Source organism: Pseudopipra pipra, chromosome 6 (assembly GCF_036250125.1).
Source record: "Pseudopipra pipra isolate bDixPip1 chromosome 6, bDixPip1.hap1, whole genome shotgun sequence".
In the NCBI taxonomy this organism is placed as follows: domain Eukaryota; kingdom Metazoa; phylum Chordata; class Aves; order Passeriformes; family Pipridae; genus Pseudopipra; species Pseudopipra pipra.
In genome coordinates, this window is record NC_087554.1 from 37,457,562 (window position 1) to 37,482,121 (window position 24,560).

The 24,560-nt window shown below is 41.0% G+C and overlaps 2 protein-coding genes across 8 annotated transcripts in view; one reads left to right on the forward strand and one right to left on the reverse strand.

Moving 5' to 3' along the window:
* Nucleotides 1-1,396, reverse strand: part of STRN3 (striatin 3) — a 66,923-nt gene extending 65,527 nt beyond the window's left edge. For all 6 annotated transcript variants that reach the window (XM_064658543.1, XM_064658544.1, XM_064658548.1 and 3 more), the window contains exon 1: nt 1,070-1,396. In XM_064658543.1, the coding sequence (XP_064514613.1) occupies nt 1,070-1,396 (327 nt within the window). The remainder of the gene's footprint in view (nt 1-1,069) is intronic.
* Nucleotides 1,397-1,542: 146 nt separating this feature from the next.
* On the forward strand, nt 1,543-24,362 carry AP4S1 (adaptor related protein complex 4 subunit sigma 1). Of its 2 annotated transcripts, none has more exons than XM_064658552.1 (7): nt 1,543-1,684; nt 7,145-7,282; nt 8,399-8,599; nt 9,994-10,080; nt 11,210-11,278; nt 14,356-14,367; nt 23,627-24,362. In XM_064658552.1, the coding sequence occupies exons 3-7, from the start codon at nt 8,462-8,464 to the stop codon at nt 23,753-23,755; spliced, it is 435 nt and encodes a 144-aa protein (XP_064514622.1). In that variant the 5' UTR covers nt 1,543-1,684; nt 7,145-7,282; nt 8,399-8,461; the 3' UTR covers nt 23,756-24,362. The 2 variants fall into 2 exon arrangements, with proteins under 2 accessions (XP_064514622.1, XP_064514621.1); XM_064658551.1 differs by having other exon boundaries at nt 1,551-1,684; nt 14,356-14,379.
* The last annotated feature ends 198 nt before the right edge of the window (nt 24,363-24,560 follow it).

Consider the following 24,560-nt stretch of genomic DNA (forward strand, 5'->3'; position numbering starts at 1 on the left):
TGTACATTTCTGTACATTTCATGTACATTTCATGTACATTTCATGTACATTTCATGTACATTTCATGTACATTTCTGTCCTATAAAAGGACAATGACTCCTATGTCAATACCTCACATTCAGCAGATTTTGTAATCTGTTCATAAACTTGTAATAGCCTATGCATGATTTTATTTTTCTTGCAAAAGTAATTAGTAGAATTATCCTTTCTATTACTAAAAGCAAACATTAGTGGCAAGAGATGCATACTGCAACTCCAACACTTGCTCTCTACCTTGAGGAGTTATTCAATTTCTGCTCCCGAGATAAGTTCGTAGTTTTCTGTATATTGAAATGACCACGTTGCAGACTTATTGACTCCTCACTCTTCTCTGATACGAAATCTCCAAAGAAACGAGTCCGAAGAAAAGCAAGAACACACACTCGACCTGTCTCAAATTAGAGTGCCTGGCCAAGTCCCTTACTTGTGATTTACCTGGACCCTTTTCTCGTCCTCCCCCTTCTCGGGCGGCAGACACTCCTGCCCCTTCCTAACTCCCTGTTTTCCCTCCAAAGCAGCCGCTCGCTGAGCTCCAGGGAAGCGCCAGCCCTCGCTCGCAGGCCCGGAGCTCTTGCTGTCCGTGACCCGCGCGGGTCTGGGGAGCCCCGGAGTCATTGTGCTGCGGGAGCCCATCGCAGCTGTCAAGGCGCAGCGCAGCTCGCCTCGCCGGCGAGGAGAAGGGGGAGGAGGGTCACAGCCCCGCGCCGCGACAGCGCCCGCCCGCCCTTCCCGGGCCGCCCTGCGGGCCCCGCACGGCGGGTGCGGGCGAGCGGCCTGCGGGGCCGGGGCCGCTCCGGAGCCGGGCGGGCGCCATGCTACAAACCAAAATGGCTGCCCCGGGGAGGAAGCCCGGCCCGGGCCTCCGCCAGCACCGCCCGCCGGACCTCGCCCGGGTACCGTCCCCAGGCCACGACCACCGCCTCGGCCCTGAGGGTCCGGCCGGCACGGGCAGCGCTGCCCCCGCATCCCGCGCGCGGCCCGGCCCCCGCAGCCCCCCGGGCCGGTCCCAGCCCGCCCGCGCCCCTCGTACCTGGAGCTCGGCCCGCTCCACCTCCCAGTGCGCCCTCTCCATCTCGAAGCGAGCCCACTCGTGCTGGATGTAGTGCAGGATCCCCGGGATAGTGTAGTGCTGGGGCCGGGACAGCTCGGCGGGGCCCGCCGCCTCCTGCCCGGCCGGGGCCGCGGGGCCCTGGGGCTGCGGCTGTTGCCCTCCTCCTCCGCCGCCGCCGGCTCCGGCCCCCACGCAGCCCCCACCCGACTGCAGGTTCATGTTCCCACCCGCCTGCAGTGGCGGCTGCTGCGGTCTCGGGGCGGCCGCCATCCCACCGCCTCCTCCGGCTCCAGGGTGCTCGTCCATTGTCTGCGGGGAGCCCTCCTCCTCGTCCCGCGGCGGGGGCCGAGAGCAGGGGCCGGGGAGGGGGCGAGCGGCGCTGGCTGGGGCGGGGAGGAGGGGGCGGGCCGGGCGGGGGGGCTGCGCCGAGCGGGTGCGGGTGTCAGCGCAGCGCGGAGCCGCCGCCAGCCGCCATTACAGCCCCGCGGCCCTCCCTCCTCCCACCGGCCGGGCGGGGAGCGAGCGGCGCCTGCCGGGAAACGCGGCCCGGCCCCGCCACCGCCTCCCGCGGCCGGGGCGCCTGCGCGGAGGGAGGTGAGCGCCGGGACGGGGGGAGGGGGACGGGCCCGGGGCCGGGAGCGGGAGCATCTTCCCGCTGTGGAGGCGGCCTCGCCCGCCTGCGCCCGGCCCCGCGTCGGTCGGTGCCGCGGCTGGCGGCCCCGCGCGGGTCCCGTCCGCTCCGGGTGACCGTGGGAAGCGGCGGCGGGGATCGGTTCTCTCCGCGCCTCGGGAGTGCCGAGCGGCCTCGGAAGAGTCGGCGGGAATGCGGCCGGGCCGGGGCCTACGTCCCAAAGCGGCCCGCAGCCAGCTTTAGGTCAAACACTTAAGTTTTTGAGACTCAGCGCCGTTTAATGGTGCCCTGAGTTTGCCCTGCAAGGAGTTGGTTTTAGAATAGATTTGTTCAATTTATGGTACGTTTCTGGAAGCTGGCTCATGACCAGAGGGTCATCTTCATGATACCTCAGTCGTGTTGTGTGTAATGTGTTCCGCCCTGGATGGGAAGGAAGAGTGCACCATATTTGTTATTCAAAAGTCTTTTCCACGTGACGAAGGTTTTGCAAGTAATTACTGGTCTGTTTTGTCTGGCTCAGTTTTGCCAGTGATAGCAATGCAGTGTTTGATGCTGTATTTTGGATATGCTGAAATTACCTCAATTGCACAATCCTACTCTGAAATGCAGTATTTACAAATTATTGACACATCCTGTTTGAAATGATCCATAGGTCACCCACTTAAGCTAGCCCTTCAGTTTTTCCTCTCATCAAAGTATTTACATGCTGTGCTCATTAAGTAAAAAAATTGATAGTTTCCTAAACATGGCCCATTCTTGACAGAGCTGGAATTCTGTTAATTACTGAAAAAAAAATACTCCTTGTCTCAGTGCTGGTGTTTCCTTTCTTTACTAATTTCTGCTCAGGTGTGTGTTGATGTTTCAGTTAGTTCATCCAGTCCTTCCTTTTTTCTCCATTAAATCATTTCCTACTAAAATGTCATTGTACAGTCTTCCTGATTCCATATAGATTAGGCAATCTAAATCCAACTCCCTTCCACCTCAGCTTACTTCTTTTGTCTACTGACAGTACCTAATCATTCTTAAAAATTGCGACTTAGCTCATAACTAGTGTAACCTTTTGTTTAGCTCGAATTGTATGGGACATTCCTCATTCCTGAGTATGTGGGAGTTACTGCAGTTTAATTCCGTTACTATATTCAGCCAGCATTTTGACAACTCAACAGCAAAGGAAAACTTTTTTTACTCTTTCCTTCCTCCTTTGACTTCCCTAGGTTAATAAGGTTGCTTTTGTAAAATCCCTGATCCTGAAATTCAACACAGTGTTTTATTTTAAACCCACATAGATATGCTTGTTTCATCTTTGGAAGAATGTGCACAGTAATAAGCTCTAGAATACAAAGATTACTTCTACTGATAAATAACATTACATGTGACTTTTGTTAAAGCCTTGTCCACAGTCAGAAAAAAAGTAGGAAGACTAAAGGTTCTGATTATGGGAGCGGTCTTCATTTGCTACATGGTTTTGTACAATAAATTTATAGCCAGGAAGCTCAATAAACATATATATCACAAATATTTGTTCCTGTGCTACACCTGCTTTTGCCTCTTGCCTCTACTATTTAGCCATTTTTTGATTTTCATTAAAGTTTTAATTCCATTAATGTTTTACTTGTTCTACATTTGGTGAAGGCCTGGAGGAGAAGCCATATGAGGTCATTTGGCTTGTTCAGCCTGGTGGAGACTGAGGGGAGACCTCATTGCAGTTACAACTTCACCGTGAGGGGAAGAGGAGGGGCAGGCACTGATCTCTTCTCTGTGATGACCAGTGACAGGACCCAAGGGAATGGCCTGAAGTTGTGTCAGGGGAGGTTTAGGTTGGATATTAGAAAAAGGTCTTCACCCAGAGGGTGGCTGGGCACTGGAACAGGCTCGCCAGGGAAGTGGTCACAGCACCAAGCCTGACAGAGTTCAAGAGGCATTTCAGTGATACTCTCGGGCACATGATGTGACTCTTGGGGATGGTCCTGTGCAGGGCCAGGAGCTGGACTTGATGATCTCTTTGCGTCCCTTCCAGCTCAGGATATTCTATGATTCTACATTTAGTACGCACGTTAAGTGCCATTAGATCTCTGCATCCAGAAAATCAACTTGTTTAGAGTTATTGCAGTAAATTATTTGCATATAGTTCTATCTAACATTTATTTTTAATTCCTGGTAAAGCAGTTCTGTAAATATGTAGTCATGCATTTCTTCTTTTTGAGATTTGATCTCTTATTTACATTCTAGCTGAGAGCTCTAGAATATTGCAAACTGTTCGTAGAGTGCAATAACTAAAATGCTTCCAAATCTATAGACATTGACTGGAGTGGTTTTAGCTTGAGAGACATACGACTAATTTGAATTACAGCTATACTGCAAGTACAACTCAAACTTAGGTTGTGTTTCTTTTTTTATGATTTATGTATTGGAGTATGCATAAATATTGGCGAAATCATTGACAAACTAAATTGAGTGCTTGTGTCTATACTGGAGGAGTAATTAAAAATATGTTTAAAATATGTTTTATATTACTGCATGGGAATCAGCTGGGTTGGCCTCACTGGAGACTTAAGATCTTTATATCCACAGAACAGGTATTGCAGGCTTTGTCTCTCTGAGAGGTCTCAGCCAGTATCTGAAAAGACATCATTTAGGGGTGTGACTCAAACAGGGACAGCTTATTTTGAGGTGTCTTATGTGGTTATGCAGCCTGCAGAGCTGACATGTTCTGGAAACAGATCCTGAAGCAGTGTGAGTCACACAAGCCAATCACCATATGAGTTTTCTCTCATAGATATTTATCTGCAAGAGATACTTTAATGAGGGTGAGATCTAAGACACTGTAATAGTGCATATTTAAATCACAGTAGTTAAGCTGTATGTCATCTGTGTACATGCCAAATTATCCTTACAGAAGAAATACTTTGTAAGGGTTCTACTCAGTTACTCCAGAAGGTAATTTCTTTTGAAGGAAAGTTTGCAATTTCAAGACTTTTTACATCTTCCCCAAATGGTAGGTGTTTTGTAGATTGGGTATGCAGGATATGCAGGAAGCATATACCATAGGCTATTCTGAATAAAATTTCTAATGCATGGTTGACTGTGATGGGGAGAGTTGGACTTGACAGTCCATCAGGATCCCAATAGTCTCTTCCAGTCTTCGGTTCCTAAGCGCATTTGTGATGCAGATAGTTGTCCAGTGACCTGGAATGAGACCGCCTATTCAGTTCTGACAAACAGCCTTCAGATACTAATGTCTTTTCATTACTAAAATGAGCAAAATAATGGCAGAGATATGAAAGGCTTGCATCTTGTCACCAATTCCCTTGAACCATTGGATTCTGCATTCATAAAAGCATCGTAATTCATGTGTATGTGCATTAATACACACAGGCATGTGCGTGAGAATGCACAGGAAAGCACGTAAGAGTTGTATCAGAAGAAATGGAGCTGCCTTTGTAAGTGGAATACTGATTATTGATCATAAAAGGTAGCTTCTCAAATATATAGAACTTGAAGAAATGGGAGTTTCTCCACCCATCAACATACACAGGCTTTTGTTTGTTTATTATACTTCACAGGTTTCTTTACATCTTATATAAGTTATGTACATCTTATATAACTGAGATGAGCTCAGTTGATATGGTGCTAATAACACCAAGGTTGTGGGTTTGATCCCTGTATGAGCCATTCACTTAGATTTGGACTCGATCCTTCTGGGTCCTTTCCAACTCAGAATATTCTGTGATTCTGTGGGTTCTGTATATGCAAATCTCACTTCAAAATGTTGTCTGTATCTGAAGGCCAAAATGAAAAGAGAAAAAATAATCTTTGTTTGCTAGAAACAAAACTCAGTAATTTTCTTTTTTTTTTTGCCTAAATGTGCAAGCAAACATTTTTATTTCTACAAGCGATTTTCTTCAGATAACACATTTGAGTGCTACTGTGGTTCTACCTGTTACAACTTTTTTTTTTTAATCTATTCTGGGTAAGACCATTTGTGTGGATTAGAAAAAAATAATCTGGTCTAAAGTATATTCATATGTAAAACAATCCAGGCCATTCATAGGAATACATGCAGATACAATAGTCAGAACATCAGAAAGGGATTAACCATGTACAAAGATTAGGTTAATAAAGGAATAATTAGGATTAGGATCCAATCCTCCAATAAGATCATACGTATCAATTTTTGTATGTTTTTCTGTCATATATTGCTTAACAGTAACTCAAAGTACTACATCTCTGTCAGTGCTCTGAGATAGTTTACTCTCCTCCTGTTCTCAAGTCCTGCTTGAATATGCACATATATAAGACATGTTAAGCCTTATGTTGCGCAAGAGAGGAGCCCCAAAGAGAAGATACAAGGACTCCCTGAAACAACACCTCAGCCTTGGCCATATTGATCACCATAACTGGTCTACTCTGGCCTCCAATCGGGAGGTCTGGAGACACACCATCTATAACGCTGCTGATCCCTTTGAGAACATACGCAGGATCACTCTCGAGGAGAAAAGACAACGCAGAAAGAATCGTGCCTCGCAGAATATACCACCTAAGGAGTCTTTCTGCTGTGCCTTTTGCAACTGATCTTGTCTATCTCGCATTGGCCTCTTTAGCCACCAGCGTGCTTGTAACAAATGTGGGTAGAGCCCTCCTCAAATCTTTGTTCGCGAAGCCCAGCCATGATGATGATGATGATGATGATAATGAAGCCTTATGTTACTCTTCTAGAGTAGATTTATGCAGCTTGCTGATTTGTGAAAATAGGACTTACGGTCCTTGGTACAATTTATGACTAAATTATTAAAATAGTTTGGAAACAACTTGTTTAAAACAGACACCTTGTTCATGCTTCAGCAGTGCCAAACACAAAGATGAAGTGTAAAACTAAGATGGAAAAAGAAAGGCTGTCTATGTCACTGTCATTATCTGTTTAGCATGGAGAGACATGTTTTGCAGCTGGGTAGGAACAAAGATTTTGTTCTCCTGTGTCTGAGCTTGATTAAAACAATGGGCAGCATTTCTTCGACTGTTTCTCTTTCATGCCACAGCCCTTTCTTAGGTAGCTTTAAAGCTTCAGATTCCTTCTGTTGTGAGGTTGGCCCTTGGTAGAGGGCCTCACTCAGAGCTGGAAGGAGTCATTCATTCTTATCCTTAGTTCTTGGAAGGTTTGTATTAAAAAATGACTACATCAACTCACTGTTTCACCTTTATGCTTCAAAATACAAAGACATCGCAACTGTAACTTCAGGAGGCAATACAAAACAGAACGTGGAAAAAAAAAGAGCCACATATTAAACACAGTAAAGATTGTATAGATGGTACTCTCCCATTTAGTCATAAATGTCAGCCTACCTGCCATCCAGCAGTGAAGATCCCATTATATGTTTCCATCTGGGCCCTTTTTTGTCTTAATTACCTGGTTTATTCTTTCTCAGAGACCAACTTGTGCTGATTCAGAAGCCCTGGGTGCAGTGGACAAGGTGTGTGCACCACTGCAGCAGCACTGACCAGCATCCATGACTCTTCTGTTGGAGTGACTCAACAAAAGTGCATTCCTGAAGAGACTGGCGGAGGTGAGAATGCTCTGAGACTGTCACGATTTCAAACAGATTCTCTTGTCCTGAGGATCCATCCTGGACTAGGCATGTGTCACTTAACTAAGAAATGAATTCTCAGTATCAAGTCAAATAAGTAAAAATACATTTGAAACTACATATAGAAATCTAAACATCTTTGTATATGGAGTAAACCATAGTACACTGAGGAAAATTACATCTGCAGCTTATCCTTTTTTCCATGCTTTTCAAAACATGAAAGATGTCAGTTGTTTAGGAAGCAGATTCTGATACGTGCTGTGCTCTTTTTAATACCCTTTTTCATTGTACATTGCATGGGGTATATTTATATTCTAGAACTATATTTCAGTGGTGTTGTGTGGATTAATATTTATTTAGATTGAGATTAAGCTCTTTTAAATAATTAACATGAACAGATTTCTCCTTAGGTATCAAAGACCCACACTTAGTTTTCATTAAGTGCAGAATTTACCTTTTGCATCAGTGTGGGAAATTAGACAGGAGAAAACTGATTTCAGTGGCTCCTGGTCCAGCTTAAGATGTGTGCTGATACTGCAGATACCCAAATACTTAGGAGTCTCTCGTTCTGCAAGAATGGTCATGTGCTGTGGCCCATGCATTTCCCTTTGTTGTCTCTCCCTTCAATATGATATGACGATGGTATGAATGTAATTGTTAAATACAAGTCAAGGGAAAAATAGTGTTCAGAGGCCACTTTACTCTTAGGAGCTTTGTTAACCTTCTGGTTTGGTATTGGGTAAATTTCTGGTAATGTTTTCCAACCAGTTAGCATGCAGAAACAAAATGGTGAGTAGATTTATGGTTATGAAGAAGTAACTGATTACTCCTCCAATTGCCCAAATCCCACAGAGAAATTAATTTGCCTGAAAAATGTGAAAGCTGTTATTTATTAGATAGTTTATGATTAGTTGTGTGGGGGGAAAAATGGAGTTTTACTCATGGGATGCATGCAAAAGATTAGAGATTTTTTTTCAGTATTCTGTGTTTTGGCAATAAACTCAGTCATAAATATATGCAGATCTGGGCTAACTAGCTTTTAGGAAGTCTTTACTCCTATGTATTACTAGTCTTTTTTTCCCCTCCTCCCAACAGAAATACTTTTCTTGATTCCTGCACTCAATATTCAAATCTACCACTGAAATCAACAAAAAAGAAATGATAAAATTTTTTCTTATGGTTAACAAGCAAGGTCAAACAAGACTGTCTAGGTATTATGAGCATGTAGAAATTAATAAACGGACAATGCTGGAAGCCGAAGTGATCAAAAACTGTCTCTCCCGTTCAAAGGATCAGGTAAGTTTTGCAGTTTTTATTTTAGCCACATCTCACATCTTTCATGTCGATAATTCTGAAAACCTATCAGTTTCCATTGCAGGTCATTATTTCTTTTGTACCCATGAAGAAAAAGCCTGAGTTTCTAGATTTTGGGTTTAGTCAGTTGGACTGTTATTCTGCATCGAATAAATATGTTTTTCTGAGGCTTAAAGAGATGTTAGAGTTTTGTGTATCACTATTGTGAAGATTCCTCTTATTTGTTTGAAGAAACTCAGAAGTCCAGAAAAAACTCATTTTATCCTTTTATTATTTATTTAGAGATTGATAGAGAGATATTACTGCTGCTTTGCCAGAATGTAGCAGGGAGAGTACAGACAGCTCCAAGTTTAAATAAAGATTTTTGGATAGAGGATTACAAATTATGAAAACACTACCTAAAGCACAGGAGCATTTGGAAACACAATTTTTTAGGCCTCAGTATTAGACTTTTTTATTCAAAAAAAGTGTTCACACTTTCTGCAAGAAAGTCAGAAAACTCAGAAGTTGTGAAATTTCTTAGATGAAAATTGAGATTTTCATGGCTCACTTTAAAAGCACCAAACTTTTGCACATTGACTTGAATTAGAGGAAAAATATGTGACTTGGACTGTGAATGGGGTTTTTTGGTTTGTGTTCCGAAGTCAGCTTCTTTATTTTTAATTAATTATGTGTGTTCTTGCGCAGTGGTCCTCACATACTACACTCTACCAAACCTCAGAAAAAATAGCAGTTCTTATAAAGTCTTACCTTAGTCCGCAGACTTGACAGTGGCTAAAGAAGTTAACCTTCTCCTACTGCTCTTGCGAGGGCATTTCCTAGCACAGGCTCCAGCGCAGGAGCTGACGGCGCTGCCGCTGCCATTTCGGGGGCCGAGCGAAATGACAGTGAAAGAGAAGGCGGCGGCACGTCCTGAAGCGGCGAGTAATGGCGCCATCTCCTGGCCCCCGTCCTGCTGGGAAACACATGTCAATCCCCCTGAATCTGGAAAGTCTAACATTCTTAATTTTTACTTTAGGATTTTGATAATTTTTAAAATAGAAAAATTACCTACAGGGCTCTTTTTGGAAGGGCTTGCAAATGAAAAGTTAGGGGAATATTGGGTGCCTTATAACAAGTCTCTTCAGTTCTGTATGTTCCAGTTTTTCCATTTTAAAAAGTGGTGGCATGTTTTCTGCCAGTAGATGAAAAGTGTTGTGTAATAGTTATCCTACTAAATTTCTTTCAAGTCAAAATCGTTTGATAGATCTTGGGAAATCCATTGTTCTTTGTGGGTCTTACAAACCTGAAAGCTTAGTCTCTCTGAGCACTGTGCTTTATGCTGTTGTATGCTTAAAGGACAGCTGCTATAGTTGACTTGTTTTGCTTCTGCCTAGTGCTCTTTCATTGAGTATAAGGACTTTAAGCTGGTGTACCGACAGTATGCAGCCCTTTTCGTAGTTGTTGGCATCGACCAGACAGAGGTAAGAAATTATATACCCTCTTGCAATGAAAGCTTATAGTGATTCTCACAGGCAGGAGCTCAAGTCTTCTTCCAGTACAGAATTTTTCAATAGCAATTAGAGAATTTCAAGGAGTCATTGTGGGGAAAAAAAACCAAACAAACAAACAACAAAAAACAAACCACTCCAAACAAACAAAAATGCTCCCACATTTTTATTTCTGTGAAATAAAGAGGTATAAAAGCAAATGAAGTATATTTGACTTCAGTCTTTGGCAGTAGACTTAACTATTATCACGAGGTAGTCTTCCTGAGCCTTGTATTGATTCTGTTTTCCAAATTTATGTTTGATTAAACACAAATTTATGTGGGGTGGAGTTTCTCAACCATTGTTAGCATTACAGCCAAATCAGTTGTCTCATCTGTGGTGATTCCCCACTGTTTTTAAGCTCCTTGACCAAAGAACAAATTCCCATACTGTTCAGCTAGAAAGATGCCAATTTATTTTCTTTTTTTAAAAGGGAAAAAAAGAAAGATATCTGAAAGTTGACAAGTACTGTTATTTCATTTGTTCAGGTTGTGCCTGTGAGGCTTGAGTGTTTACATTGATTCCCGGTTCTCAGAAATTAATTCAAAGTTTACTATTAGAGACCTTAACAGGGTGGTGTGGAAAGTAGCACTGATTACCACAGTGTCTTCAAGTCAGGGTTATAATGGCATGCAATTTGGGGCAAATTAATTTGGCTTTGCTACAGAAATCGCCCAGCATAGCCTAGCTCTGTGCTACAGCTGGCTGGTGCGACTTCAGCATAACCCAGTTAGGTGTTTCTGTCCATATATCTGACCTGGGCGATGGTGGAACAAAGGATGCAGTGGAACAGCAGCATCCTGGGAGAGACAGACCCACTGGGTACTGCAGTGCTTCCTTGGGTGGCCGGCCTGAAACTTCTGCCCCAAGCACTGCCCAGCTCTTGGCAGCTCTGCTGGGTAACGACATTGCCTCCTGCTGTGGTGGCCTGAGCTTCTGCACTTTAGTGTGGGTTGTCTTATGTTATCGAGTTGCTTTTCATTCACCAGGAACTGAATTTACACAAAGAATGCTATTACATTTTCTAGATATTCATTTAATATTCGATTGTTTTTAATTTCAGAATGAGATGGCAATATATGAACTAATTCATAATTTTGTGGAAGTTTTGGACAAATACTTCAGCAGAGTGGTGAGACACTGAATCTATTATGAAACATTTTTTCTCTTTCAAAGCTTTAGTGAATGTGTCATTTCAGGGAATAAATCAAAGGAGAAAATAATTATTTAACATTAATTTAGAATTTTGAATACTTTAGTATAAATATTATCACAGGAGGGGGGATGAAAGCAGGATTAATTGATTTTTCAGAGAAGTAAAAGTATATGTAGGTTATAAATCATCAGACAAGGAACACCAGAAATACTTCTGTTAGAAAAGCATGTTTGTATGTGCTATAAAGTTTCTTTGGGTCATGTATTCTTATTTTAGCCATGGGCATTTTATATGTTTTAAAGAAATAAAGAGGTTTTTCTTTGCAGTTCTTTCATGCAGTTCTTAGCATTACATTCCCCAAATGAACTTCATTTATGATTAAGATGGTGTAAACATTAAGCAGGGAACTCATCTCACTGAACAAGATCAGAGGGATGGAGTGAAAGAAACCCAAAAACCAGTCTGTACTTGTAGTCTCCATATTGTTGTCATGCAACAGTGGATATCTGATAAAACAGCTATTATAGAGATAGTAATTTTGTTAAGGATTCAACATCAGACATGGCTCCAGTTAAAATGACAGTTCCTTTTGGTGGGAGATTTGTTTGCTTGCTCATTTTTACAAAGTTTCAAAATACAGCATTATAATCCTGGTTAGAACATGTGCTATTTAATATATGGCTTTTAATAGCCTTATTACAAAAAAATTTCAATTAACCTATACTGAAATGTCTTGGATATCCCTCTCAGAAAAGAGGACTGCGTGGTTTCCTCTGTAGTCCATGTACTTGAGGGTATTACATTGGTGACTGTACAATCAAGAGATCAGTATGCAGGGTCTGTAACTGGTTTCCTAGTCCTAGTACCACAGTGGGCATGGCAGAGGTCCCTCTGTGAATTCAAGGACATGCTTGAAAAAGTCATCTGCACCCTTCACGATTTAGATGCCTGGGAAATGTTTTAGGCTGTTATGTCAACTGATGCCGCACCAGCCCACTGAAACTGCTGGAACTAAGTGTATCACTTTCTGACTGCACTGAGTTCAGAATCTCTCTCTTAAAATTGCTGATTGCAGTCCCAACCCAAGCAGTGATAACCAGGAATGGAATTTGATCCTCGCAGCACAGGAATGCACAAAAAATTTAGTCACATCTTATTTATCTAATTGAGCTAATAGTTGCCAACCACTTCTCAAGTTTTATTTCTTCAATTAAAGCAGAACGAAAATAGATGTAGTTATTATACATATAAATGTAGTATATATAATTCCTTGACCACACATATAACCCAGCCACTGATAGTTGTTAGAAATTTGCTAGTTCATCATACCACAGGGGTTTTTTATATTTTCTGTAGCATTTCATGTTTGAGACTAGAGGAACCTAAAAGGGGACTGGTTAAGGAAATCTCATGCCATTCAGTGGTTCTATTTTTAGTAGCATATAACATGATAAATGACAGAGCACTGAAGATGAGGGCTATAATTCTAGCTGGGGTTACTGTCAGTAACCACAGAGCAAGAAAGTATAAATCTGTACTATTACGGATTAATTTAGGATTTGCAGAATTTTAGCAGAATCCCAAATTATGATGGTGACAACAGGGACAGAACTCTGGGAAAGGAACGAACATCTGTCCTGCTCTAGAAGGACATTTTGTCATCTATTATTTTTAGGTTTGTGAGCTTTAAACATTCTCACATACTCTATTTTTATCTAATGGATTTTAAAGAGCTTGAATTCAGATATGAGAACAAACATTAATGGAATTAGGGGGAAAGCTTTCAAATTTGTTTGTGAGATGTAATTCTGAGTCCCCTTCACTTTTACATGGCTACCCACAGAAAGCTCTGCATATTGTTCAGAATTCCAATGTCTTCAATTGCGTTTTAATGCTCAGGAAACTTAAACTGATCAGGCTTTTAAAATACAATTTTTGTGATGCATTAAAGACTTCTAATTGAAGAATGGCACAGTCACGCAGCAGAGGCCTGTAGACTAGAACTAGTCCAGTTTAGAGCATCTTTAGACCACAGAAGTAATATCAGTTTTACCAATAAAACGTTACCAGTATTCTCTGCTTTAAAACCAGGGTTAGACCATGAATGAAAACCATGTTAGCAAACTAAATTCCCTTGGTAGCAGATAAAGATTCCCTCTTTTAGCAGAGACTGGGGAACCTCCACCCAACTGTGCAAAATATTAACTGCTAAGGTTGTGATTAATTGTTTCTAAGTTTAGACATTTAACTGAGGCACCTAAGTTAGCAGTTTGGTCATCCTAAGCTCCCATTACTGGCCGTGGAGACCTATGAGTATCTCGAGAAAGTGAGTCATGCCTCAAGCATGTTGAAGATCCACATCTCTTCTGGGGACTGCAGAGAGACCACAAGGGCTTCTAACTCAGACATTTTGGTTAAATGAGTAATACTACTTGGGGTAAATCCAGGGCAAAAACAGAAGGGAAACGATGACTATGAAGAACTGTGTTGCTGGGGCTGGAGAATACCTAGTGCTAAGTGTCCAAAGCTTGGAGTTGCCTTCCCTTTCCTAATATATGTAGCCACTACTACCCCAGCCATGGGTATATACAATGTCTAGATTTTGCTGTTGAAATGATCTGCAGCAACATTTTTAACTGTGTGAACTTGGCATTAACATCCTGGGTTTTGCAGAAAGAGGAAGACAGAATATAGGGCAGGAGCTGCCGTGATTAGAGCTGCTAGTTTTCCACCCACGCACTCAGATGGCACTGCATATATTCAAATTGTTACTTGTGGGTGACCTCAGTGTTTTTTTCTAAGTAAAACATTAGCTTTGATTACACAGGCAGGTAACATATGTAAGGCAAAGCAGTGTTGCAGGAAAGAGCATGTAATTGTCCAGTTCAGACCAGAAATCTGAATCGCCCTAAAATTTTCTATAGTTATTTTGAAGACTTTCTTTATCCATTAAAGGGATGTGTAATGTTTAATGATTACAAGATGAGAGATCATTTAATCTGAGATGAGAGATCCAACTGTAACTAATGACTGTCTATCTCTTTCCCTTGCAGAGTGAATTAGATGTATCCTTTTCAGTATCAGAAATCCGTTTGTCTGTCTCTTTTTGCTGTATGATCCAGTTCATACTGTCTTCATAGCACTTACTGTCAATCAAGACAATGCAGAGGTTTAACCAATTTTGCATTTAGAGTAAGTAGCACTATTTTGGCACCCTTCTGAAAGCATGACTGATGTTCACAATGTCACCTATTTAAATCCCCTATCATTAAGATAAGCCTGGTTCCATTTAAAGTAAGACAGGGAGAACTAAGTACATGAAAAGTTATATTCATAGGGGAGCTTTCAGGCTTAACTAATTATTACTTCAGGGTTTCACTTTTTTTCTTTAAGTTTACAATAAAATAGATATTGAAATGCCTGCAATAATAACTGAATGTTATAGCTGTGTCTTGAGCCAAATAGCAATAGCATCATTGTAAGATTATGTTTGCACTTTGATTTGGCTTCATGAAAGCAAGAGTTGAGTTTTACTTTCTGTATCTATGAACAGAGAAAGACCTGAGAGGAGGAAATTTAGGAAACTAGGCATTGCCACAGTTACTGTTTTCTTTTTCCACCTCTCCGCTTACAAAGCTGTATTTTCATGTGTATGATTAATTAAAATATGATTTAAAACTAAACCCAAATACAAACAGATACTAAAATACAGTTTTGAACAATTAAACACAAATATCAAGTAAATAAAACACAATACTGGGTTGGAAGAAAATTAATACCAGGAGAATGTATCACAAACAGTCTTCATTATCAGTTCTTCCAATCCCAGTGCCTGCTCACTCTACTCTAGCAATTCTTACACTTATGTTTGTTGTTGATTAAATGCAGATCTGGTACAAAGAGTTTCAGTTATACATCTGAAATACAGTTGCCATCCTGGAATGAAGTACTGTCATGTAATTTCATTTATTTATTTTATTTAAGAATTACAACTTATGAAGAACATGGGAAAATTCTGTCATTTTTCTTGGAATTATTCTTCCTTCTTTACTAAAAAGGGAAAAAACAAACCAACAGGAAATAATTAATTTCACTTTTGTGAATATTTTAATGCTTGCTACTTGCTGGAACTGTCTCATTTACTGACCTTATATATATGTGTATATATATACACTGTCTGTATTTCCTTCCTGAAATTTACAAAATGCTGTGGTATTAGTATAAAAAACTTAAATTCACTGATATTATAAAAGAGCAATAATGACATTTCAGCATGAAGGGACTCTTAAGGTCTCTGAGTGACTGTAAAACTAGATTTTTTGTATTCAGATATTATAGTTTAGGATTAGAACTATGTGTACTTGTATATGAGCTTTGCTGAATTAGAGACTAATCTGATCTATTCAGTAATTACACATAAAAAGAATTCCCTGTGTTTCCATATGGTGTATTTAAGTCTGCAAGTGTCTAATTATCTTAGATTGTTTGGTGTACTGATGATTCTAAATTCTGTTTGCCTCTGGTAATTGATTTCCTACCAAAAAGAATTTCCTGTAGTTCTATGCTTAGAGCTAGAGCTCCCATCAGCCGTTCAATTGGCTGCTGAATATCATGGAATTATAGAATGGTTTGGGTTGGAAGGGACCTTCAAGATCATGTAGTTTCAACCCCCTTGCCGTGGGAAGGAACACCTTTCACTAGACCAGGTTGCTCAGAGCCCCATCCAACCTTGCCTTGAACACTCCCAGTGATGTGGCATCCACAGCTTGTCTGGACAACCTGTGCCAGTGCCTCACCACTCTCACAGTAAAGAATTTCTTCATAATATCTAACCCAAACCTACTCTCTTTCAGTTTGAAGCCATTCCCCCTTGTCCTATCACCACATGCTCTTCTAAAAAGTTCCTCTCCATCTTTCTTAAATGTTCCCTTCAGGTGGTGGAAGGCCCCAGTTAGGTCAATCCCTAAACCATCTCTTTTCCAGGCTGAACAATCCCAATTCTCTCAGCCTTTCCTCATAGGGAGAGGTGCTCCATCCCTCTGATCATCTTGGTGGCCCTGCTCTGGACTTGCTCCAACAGGTCTACATCCTTTCTGTGCTGGGAACCCCAGCACACTGTATTCCAGGTGGGGCCCACTTCTTCAGCTTGTCCAGGTCCCTCTGGATGGCATCCTGTCCTTAGTCTGCACTTTTTGGAGAAGTTGTTGCATTATATGCCAACACTAATGTTTGCAATGGGTGCAATATGAGGTGTGAATGATTTCCATAGAAATTTATCTAAGGGTCTCATCTGCACAATGGTGTAAATATAAATATTTGGAAAATAGGAGTGTGCATTAGTAACTTACTTGATCAGAGTGGAAAAAATACTGGAAAAACTCATATCTGATATTTCTCTCCTTCATATGGATGACATATGAATGACGTATGTAATTTTACCATTTAGAGATGCACTTTTCTATGATACACATTTCAGGAACAATTTTAAAATGAAACATTTTACTTCTCTATATGTACAAAGTAATTTTCCCATTTAGGAAGAAGAGCTTTTCATAAGTTGAAAGGATACTTAAAATATTTGAAATGAAGTGAGATGCCCTCAGTATTAAATGTAAAGCTGAGGTGTAACTGTGAAGAAGTGGGTTGTTCAGGACTGTATTTTTGACAACAGCTTGAATAGCAGACCCAGAAAAACAATACAGAGTCTGGGCAATTGTCTTAGCTGTTATTGCAGTGCAAGCAATAATTCATCAATCTGCCTTTCATAACATATAAAGTAATATCCCCACCTGGGATTAAACCATTGCCTTTGCCAATGGTCTCACACGAACTCCTATATTCAGTACAGTTAGCTTGGATACAAAACAGCTGATGGAGAAAGTACTGTGTCTGAACATCTGCAACAGTGAAAGCCAAGTAGCATTTACAAAATCTTTGTTTAAGACAGGCAGGAGACTATCACAATTTCCTGACTCTGTGCTATTATCTTTGTGTACAGATCCATAGGAAGTTTATTTTAAAAGTGGTAGTGGCTATTCTATAGAGCCAGTAGTGTTTATTAACATGAAAAAAATAGTAGGAAATTACATGAAATCAAATCTAAAGACTGAGACCATCACACAATTTTGAGATGTCCCTGGAGCCCATACGAAGCCTGCAGCACATGCACTGATTCTTTCAGCTTCCCATACATAGGGCATTGCCCCACTATTCCTGGCAACGCAGCTCCAGCTGAGGCAGGACTACAGCTTTCATTTATGTGCACACCCCTGAATTCACCCAGGGCACCCACAGCGTAGGTTGTGTCATGGCCTGAGTCTGGAGTCAGCTGTCAGGAAGGACGCCTTGAACATAAGGCAGGGACTGGGTCCAATCTGAATCCTGCCCAACAGGATTCATACATCACATTGATATGTATGACATAGGCATGTGTGATGCTTAACAATGCATGAACAATTGTGAAGTTATCTCATGTATACTTGCAAAAATGAACACTGATTAGCTACTGTCCAGCTAAGTACTTTAGAATAGCCAGTTTTTTACAGATGGTTTCATGTGTGAATTTGTAAACCATTTAGCCATTATATGACGTTCACTTTCATTTTGAAAGTCTGTTGCACACTTAAGAGTACCTATGCTGGAATAGCATAACATTTCTAAAGTTGTTCAGATTGGTTTTAAAATATTGATAAGTAGTGTTGTTGGGCCAGTTGAGTGAACAAGTACTGAAATTGTCCTAGGGGTGTTGTGTCCTAATGTGTTAATAGCACTGGATAAGCCTCACTTTGTCTATAAAATAAGTGGGTGGAGTTTTTTGTAGCTCTAAAACTCCAGCTTGGATGGTGTAGGAACTACGTTCTTGCTATGATGATGACAAAAGAGACTATAAAAATGAACATGTTACCACAGCAGCTTTATAGAGAACAAAATGCTAGTAAGTATGACAATTTTTAAAATTACAAAAGGTGAGTTTTCTATTGCTTGAACTGGTGAAGCAAAGTTTACTTGGAGTCACATTATTAACTTAAAGAAGAAACAGATACTTATGTTCCCCTGGTGAGAAGGGGGGGGAGGGTGCTCTAGGACAAAGCATTTGAGGAATGTTGTCTTGATCCAAAAAAGCCATTACATTCCACTGCAACTAACTGCTGCTGCTCCTCCTAGGATAGATAAGAAACTTTGGTATAGGGAATGCTTTCATGTGAATCAATTTTATTCTTCAGTCCCCTGCGGAATAACACTTGAGAATACAGTGTATTTAAGGAGTGAGAAAATTCAATGATGAATTTATTCTGAGAATTTATAAGGATGCTATGCAGTTTGTACAGATCCACAGGAAGTTTATTTTAAAAGTGATAGTGGCTATTCTCTGTAACATAATTGGATAAAATGGAAATTTATAAGGATTAGCTTAAAATTAGCTTAGTTGTTCTAGAATTTCACAGAACTTGAAGGCACCTTTGTCACCTATTTAATATCAGCTTAGCCATTTGAGGAAGAAACAGAAAGTATTTCAGGTTTCAGTGTGTTTAATGTGCCTGCCATTAAATAGGCTAAAAGTCACTGAAAGTGAAGGTTAGCAAAGTTAAATCAGAATATGTGACTCTAGATTAAATAAAGAAGCAACTCCAACTAATTGCTCGTTGAAGATGAGTGTCTAGGATAGAAATCATGGTTTTGTAGTGCTGTATATTCAGTAGCAAACCATCTGCCCCATACATACCTGTGCTGTAATCTACAAAGCCCTTGTTTGTGCTCCTGGGTGTGTTCCAGGATCACAAGGTGTTGGCTGCGCTTCATCATCTGTTAAGCCTGGGCACACCCTTAATTACTTGCCTGGAAAATCCTGAGAGCTCTTAAAATGCCTCTATATGAAGAAGTTATTTATCACATCCAAGTCCTAAATGTGCTTTTTTTCCTTTCTCCCTTTCCTTCCTCTCTCCCCTGCTCAACTGTCTATATAATATTTCAGGGAAGGAGACAAAATACTTGTGTCACATTTACTTCCTCTTAGTATGTATGTGTCATAAAAACTCTTTGTGAGAGTAGAAAGTACCATTAATGTCTTTAAGAAGGGCAGTTCTTAAAGTTGCCAAAAGCGAGCATTACATGTAAAATGCCAGTTGAGTAGATACCATTTACTTCCGCTGTTTGTTACACAGCCACGGCAGCGTTGCCAGAAATCTGTAAGACAGAGCCAGGGAGGGCTCACCTTTGCCCAGGCTGACATGCAGGGATTAACACATATTTTCTTCTGCGTACTTGTTTAAAAACTCCTGTTAACCTCTGCATGGATCTAGTGAAAGTCCCTTAATCCTCTTTTGTGGGTAGCCGGGATTCTTACTGGAAGCAGGACCTTAAATGACAGCTCTGGGTGGAGCACACGGCAGTGCACACACTGAATACAGCTTTTTCCTGTTGCCAGCTGCTGAAACTGGTTTGCTTTGCTGCTCTTCAGCTGGGTGTGGATCTATGACTTCAGGGCTTTAAACCCTGAAATTTGGGGTCACTTGCCAAACAAGTGACAGGTGGGAAGGACAAGCCTTGCTGAAGCTCAGAGATCTGTATCTCTCTGTCCCTGGGCAGAGCATTCAGATGTGAATGGCTGAGCTGTGTGTGTATGGCAAGATGGAACCATAGAGCATAGGTGAAACTTACAGGAAGGGGAAAAGAGCCAAGGTTGCTCCCTGTACAATCCAATAGTTTGCCAAGAACAGTGTGATGAAGGGAGGTGGGAAGAGAGGCTGGGATGTTAGGCTGAGGGTAGATGGTGAAGAATGCTTTGGGACCTTCCAAAATCAAGTTGATAGATCTTTCCAGAATGGTATTAGTATCCCCATTCAAACTGCAGATGAAATTACTTGTTCTGGAATGATGACTGTGAGCTGACCACATCACAGAGGGAAAGAAATCATACCACTTTTCTGCAGTGGAATAGCCCCATCTGGAAATAACCTGGAATGGCCCTGGAGGGGAATTGACATCTACTGAACCACATTGGGTTTGAGTGGAACAGCTGCAAGATTCTTACTGGTGTGTTTTCCTTTGACATAGTATTGGCTCTTCCAGAAATACATCAGGGGAAAAAGCAGTGCTAAGTGTTATTTAAATGTTTTCTTAGACAAGATGATGCAGAAAAATAAGATGGGAGTGGCAGGTTGCTGCCTCATCATTGATCCTGGTTGGTCCACTCGTCTGGTTTTTAGATCCTTGGAACTGTCAAAGGAAGAGGAAGGTCTGGACTCTGCCATAGGAACTGGGGCACTGTGAATCAGTGGTAGAGTGTAAAAATTAAAAGCCAGGAGGAGCTGGCTTTATCACTTGTTGAAACATGAATGGAATGTTGTCTAACTTCCTTAACAGATCCTCTAGCCCAATGCAGAGCAGTGCCAGAGGTGAGCACAAAGCAGCACAACAGCTGTCTTCCTAAAAATTCTCACATTACTGGAATAAGGAAATCGTAACTTCTCAGATTAAAATACTTCTGTAAAGGCTGATTTACTTAAAAAGTATATAACAGCAAGAAGTTTGTCTTCAGTCTTTAATCTGCCAAGCAAAGTAAAGCTACCACCTTTGCCTCTGGCACCACAGAAACGGTGACAGTTGTAAGGATAGCACTGTTCCTCAGTACTGACAGCACGAGTCTGATTTTTAGAAGGAATTCAGGCCTATGATCAGGCTCAGGAAGAAGCCTGGTATTTAAAATACAACTTAGAAATAAATTAGGTGGTTAAGGTTAGGCCAGCAACTTAGAAGCTATCTGATGAACCATGGGCATACTCGAGATCTTGTTGACAACTATAGTTTGTCATGTAATGGTAACTAGTAGAAAAGCTATTTGGGGGCCTGAATCCTGCTCTTGCACATACCCACACATGCTGTGCACTTGGTCAAGCAGAACACTTCTGCTGGAGCAGCAGTACAATTGCTTCCCCTTCTCCACAAATACATGGTAGCACCGAGTTCAGAGCATTCATGGCAATTTGAAATGGCAGAGGAAGGTGACAGCCCGCTAGCTGTGGTCTCATCAGTTGGATCATTCTGCCTGAACAGGTTCAGGTTCTCCTTTTCAGCTCTTAGAAGGGTGGTCACACACAAGGCTGAGATACTCTGTGCCCCTCTTTGTGCTTTAGTGTATGCAGCAGAAACGATCACCAAGACAGGAACAAAATCTTCAGCTTCTCTCATTGCCAGACTGTCATACTTATGAACTTTTACAGACAGCAGGAGAACCTTAAGCACAGGGAAGCTGGTGCAGCTGCTACCAACTCAGCTAAGCTTGCACACAGAGAAAGGTGGGTTTGGAATTCCCCATGCTGAGGACAGACTCAGCCTCTGTCCTCTGCAGGTTTCAGGCAGGCAGCATCTCTACTGACATTTAAAAAGAGATCAAGCCAATCATCATCACCTGAAGTAATGACGTGGGTTTCTGCATCCAAGAGAAAGGATCATGGAAAACTCCCTCTCTGCATTCCCAAGTACAGGCTTCAGCCCTGGTTCTCTAGAACCTGTACCTTGTTTAATGGGTCTGGCAGTCACCACTCATTGTGAGAAAAATAAGGCACCTAACTCAGGTTAAGGAATTCCCTTCTCAAAGCCAGGTGCTAAAAAACAAGGCATGGAGATGTTCGATGTTCAATGTTACCTAACAAATCCATTTCTTGACTTCAGCCCAAGACTGTTCCCTTGCATGAGCTTATGCCATAGCAGCTCCAGTGGTTTAAGCTGTTGTCTTAAACCCCCACCACTTGCGCTTACCACCTAGGAGGAACAAATATATACAAATATGTGGCTCCTCAGCTGTTGTCATACACAGTCCACAATACTCCCACTGTTCCTGCTCTTTGGTAGGGCAGTACAGCTGACTGCCGAAGTCAGATCCACTAGATCCCCTTCAATGCCTGAGTCATATTCAAAAAATTAGACAATTATATCACACTGGGCAGAGGAAAATGTTGATGCCTTCAAAAACGTGGCTCTTGCAGCTCCAATGAGTAGCAGGGAACTCCACTAATATAAATACAAGGACTAGAGCAACACCAGGCTGTCTTCCTGTGTTCAATCCTTAGTGTCAAAAATAGCATGATGGGCAGAGAAGGAACTCAAGAGACTCATATCAAAGTTGGGCAAGAAGTGTTGAGAGATGCATTTAGAAATTACTGTACAGTGTCTTGCTGGCTCTACTGCAGTAGTCCTCCAGACACATCCAAGAATTAGAAGGCACAAAATGAAGGCAAAGTGGATCTGTTGAGCACAGCGAAGAACACATTTAAAAAGCAGCAACAGGTGGCAAGCAAGGCAGATGAAGCGTTATTCATGCCTCTGTATATGTATGTGTATGTCAGTGAGGCACAACAGATGCACCCAGCAGGCTGGTTTGCTGTGCCCGTTTCCATTTCGGGTTCTGGTGATAAATGGCAACATACGAGTCTTTTTTCACTACGTAACCCTTTGCAGTTGTTCAGTGGATGCACCCAGCACTCGTGTCTGCATGAATGCAGTCATGTATCACGAATGCCCACCACTTAATACCCGAGTGGGGCCTGTCATCAGGGTTTTGAGACAGATGCTGTTAGATAATGTTAAGGAAAGACAGACATGGTTATGGGCAAATTTCATATATCACAACTGTGATGTACTGAAGCAAACTGAACAAATACATATTGCTTCAGATTATTTTCTTATAGGTGAATATTAGCGATTATAAATATATTTTAGAAAGTATTTAAAATATGAACCATTTATTTACTTTTGCTCTTCTTTATGAGATTTATTGTTAGATCAATGACTCAACTTTACGTATCAGCATATTCCTCTTAAGCTATTTCCAAGCAGATCAAATAGTATTAAGTAACTTAGGGTAAGGAAAATTTCAGAATCAAATTTTTAAGAATTTGGCAACTACTTTTCTAGGAAGAATGCAGAATATTTGGATCTTCACATTCAAGGCTGTTATCCATGAATAACATTTTATATCCAAACGATACATGGTACTCAGACAGACAGTAAAATTAACCACCTTTATCTAAGTTTAGTTAGTTTCATTTGCTTTTACTACTGTGTACTAGTATTACTACTGTATTCCAGGAGATGATACTGCTGGGGCTTCAACTTTTCTACTACAAACTTCTGACTGCCTTGTGATCAGAAAAAAATGTCCATTGAACTGTTTCCCTAGCTCTATTAAAATAAACAGCCAAATAAAGTAGAATAAGTTAAGAAACACCTATCTTTGTAAATTTTGGTTAAAGATTTAGGTGCCTAAGATTTTTTCTGAATTATCTTCATGTTGTTCAAAATATACTTAACTTGAAATGTTCCTAGATCATGTTCAATTTGGACAGAGTGCACATAATTTTGGATGAAATGGTGCTAAATGGTTGCATTGTGGAAACAAACCGGAACAGAATTCTTGCCCCTCTGTTTGTGCTTGACAAAGTGGCAGAAAGCTAGGAAGATGCAAGATAGGAAGATGCAAGACTGACTAAAGCATTCTACAAAAGATGGCGAAAACATCAAGAATGTACTGACAGCAGCTTTCTGATGTTGCAAGACTGACTCATGCAATACTCAAATTAGTTGGAAAATATTTTCCATTTCTCCTATAATCTGTGTACCTAATGGGAAAGATGCAGCTAAACATGTAGATGCATTTGGATGTAGCTCTACTGACCCAGCAGAAATCTTTCTAGAATGGTCAACAGTTTTAAAAAGGACTGCAGATGAAGAAATGGAAACTTACCAACCAGGTATAACATGGTATTACATAGCATTGTGCCAGACCTAGAAGACAGAAAATATAGAAATATAAATTCTGAGTTTCAGTCCTTCCCTTAAGTATCAACTCTAATTTATTTTCAGTTCTGTAACTTTTATGACCACTTTTAAAGTAGATTCATCCTTTGTCAAAAAGCTGGTTAACTTCCCTTTGCCATACAAGTCATGGATACAAAAGAAAAGTACAGATGTATTTAGTATTTCTGCATACCGTGTAAGTTGTAACTAGAAGTATTTAGCACTTAAATATTATAACATTAATAAAAGATAATTCAAATAAGAAGTTTAATGATCTTTTATCGTGTTGGCTTCATAAATTACACAGACCTTTTTCATTTTGGCACACCAGTGTATTTTTTTTCTCTTGTATGTGCTATCCATGCATCAAGATTAAAATTTTTACAAAAGATGAGTAATAAGATATGCAAGTTTCTCAGTACCAGGTAGGTACCAAATCAAATCTCCCTTCTTGAGCAGGAGG

Coding starts and splice junctions, on each gene's coding strand:
- AP4S1 (XM_064658551.1), top strand. CDS start 8,462: ATGATAAAATTTTTTCTTATGGTTAACAAGCAAGGTCAAACAAGACTG. Junction 10,081..11,209: donor TTGGCATCGACCAGACAGAG/GTAAGAAATTAT, acceptor TTTTAATTTCAG/AATGAGATGGCAATATATGA. Junction 11,279..14,355: donor ACAAATACTTCAGCAGAGTG/GTGAGACACTGA, acceptor TTTCCCTTGCAG/AGTGAATTAGATGTATCCTT.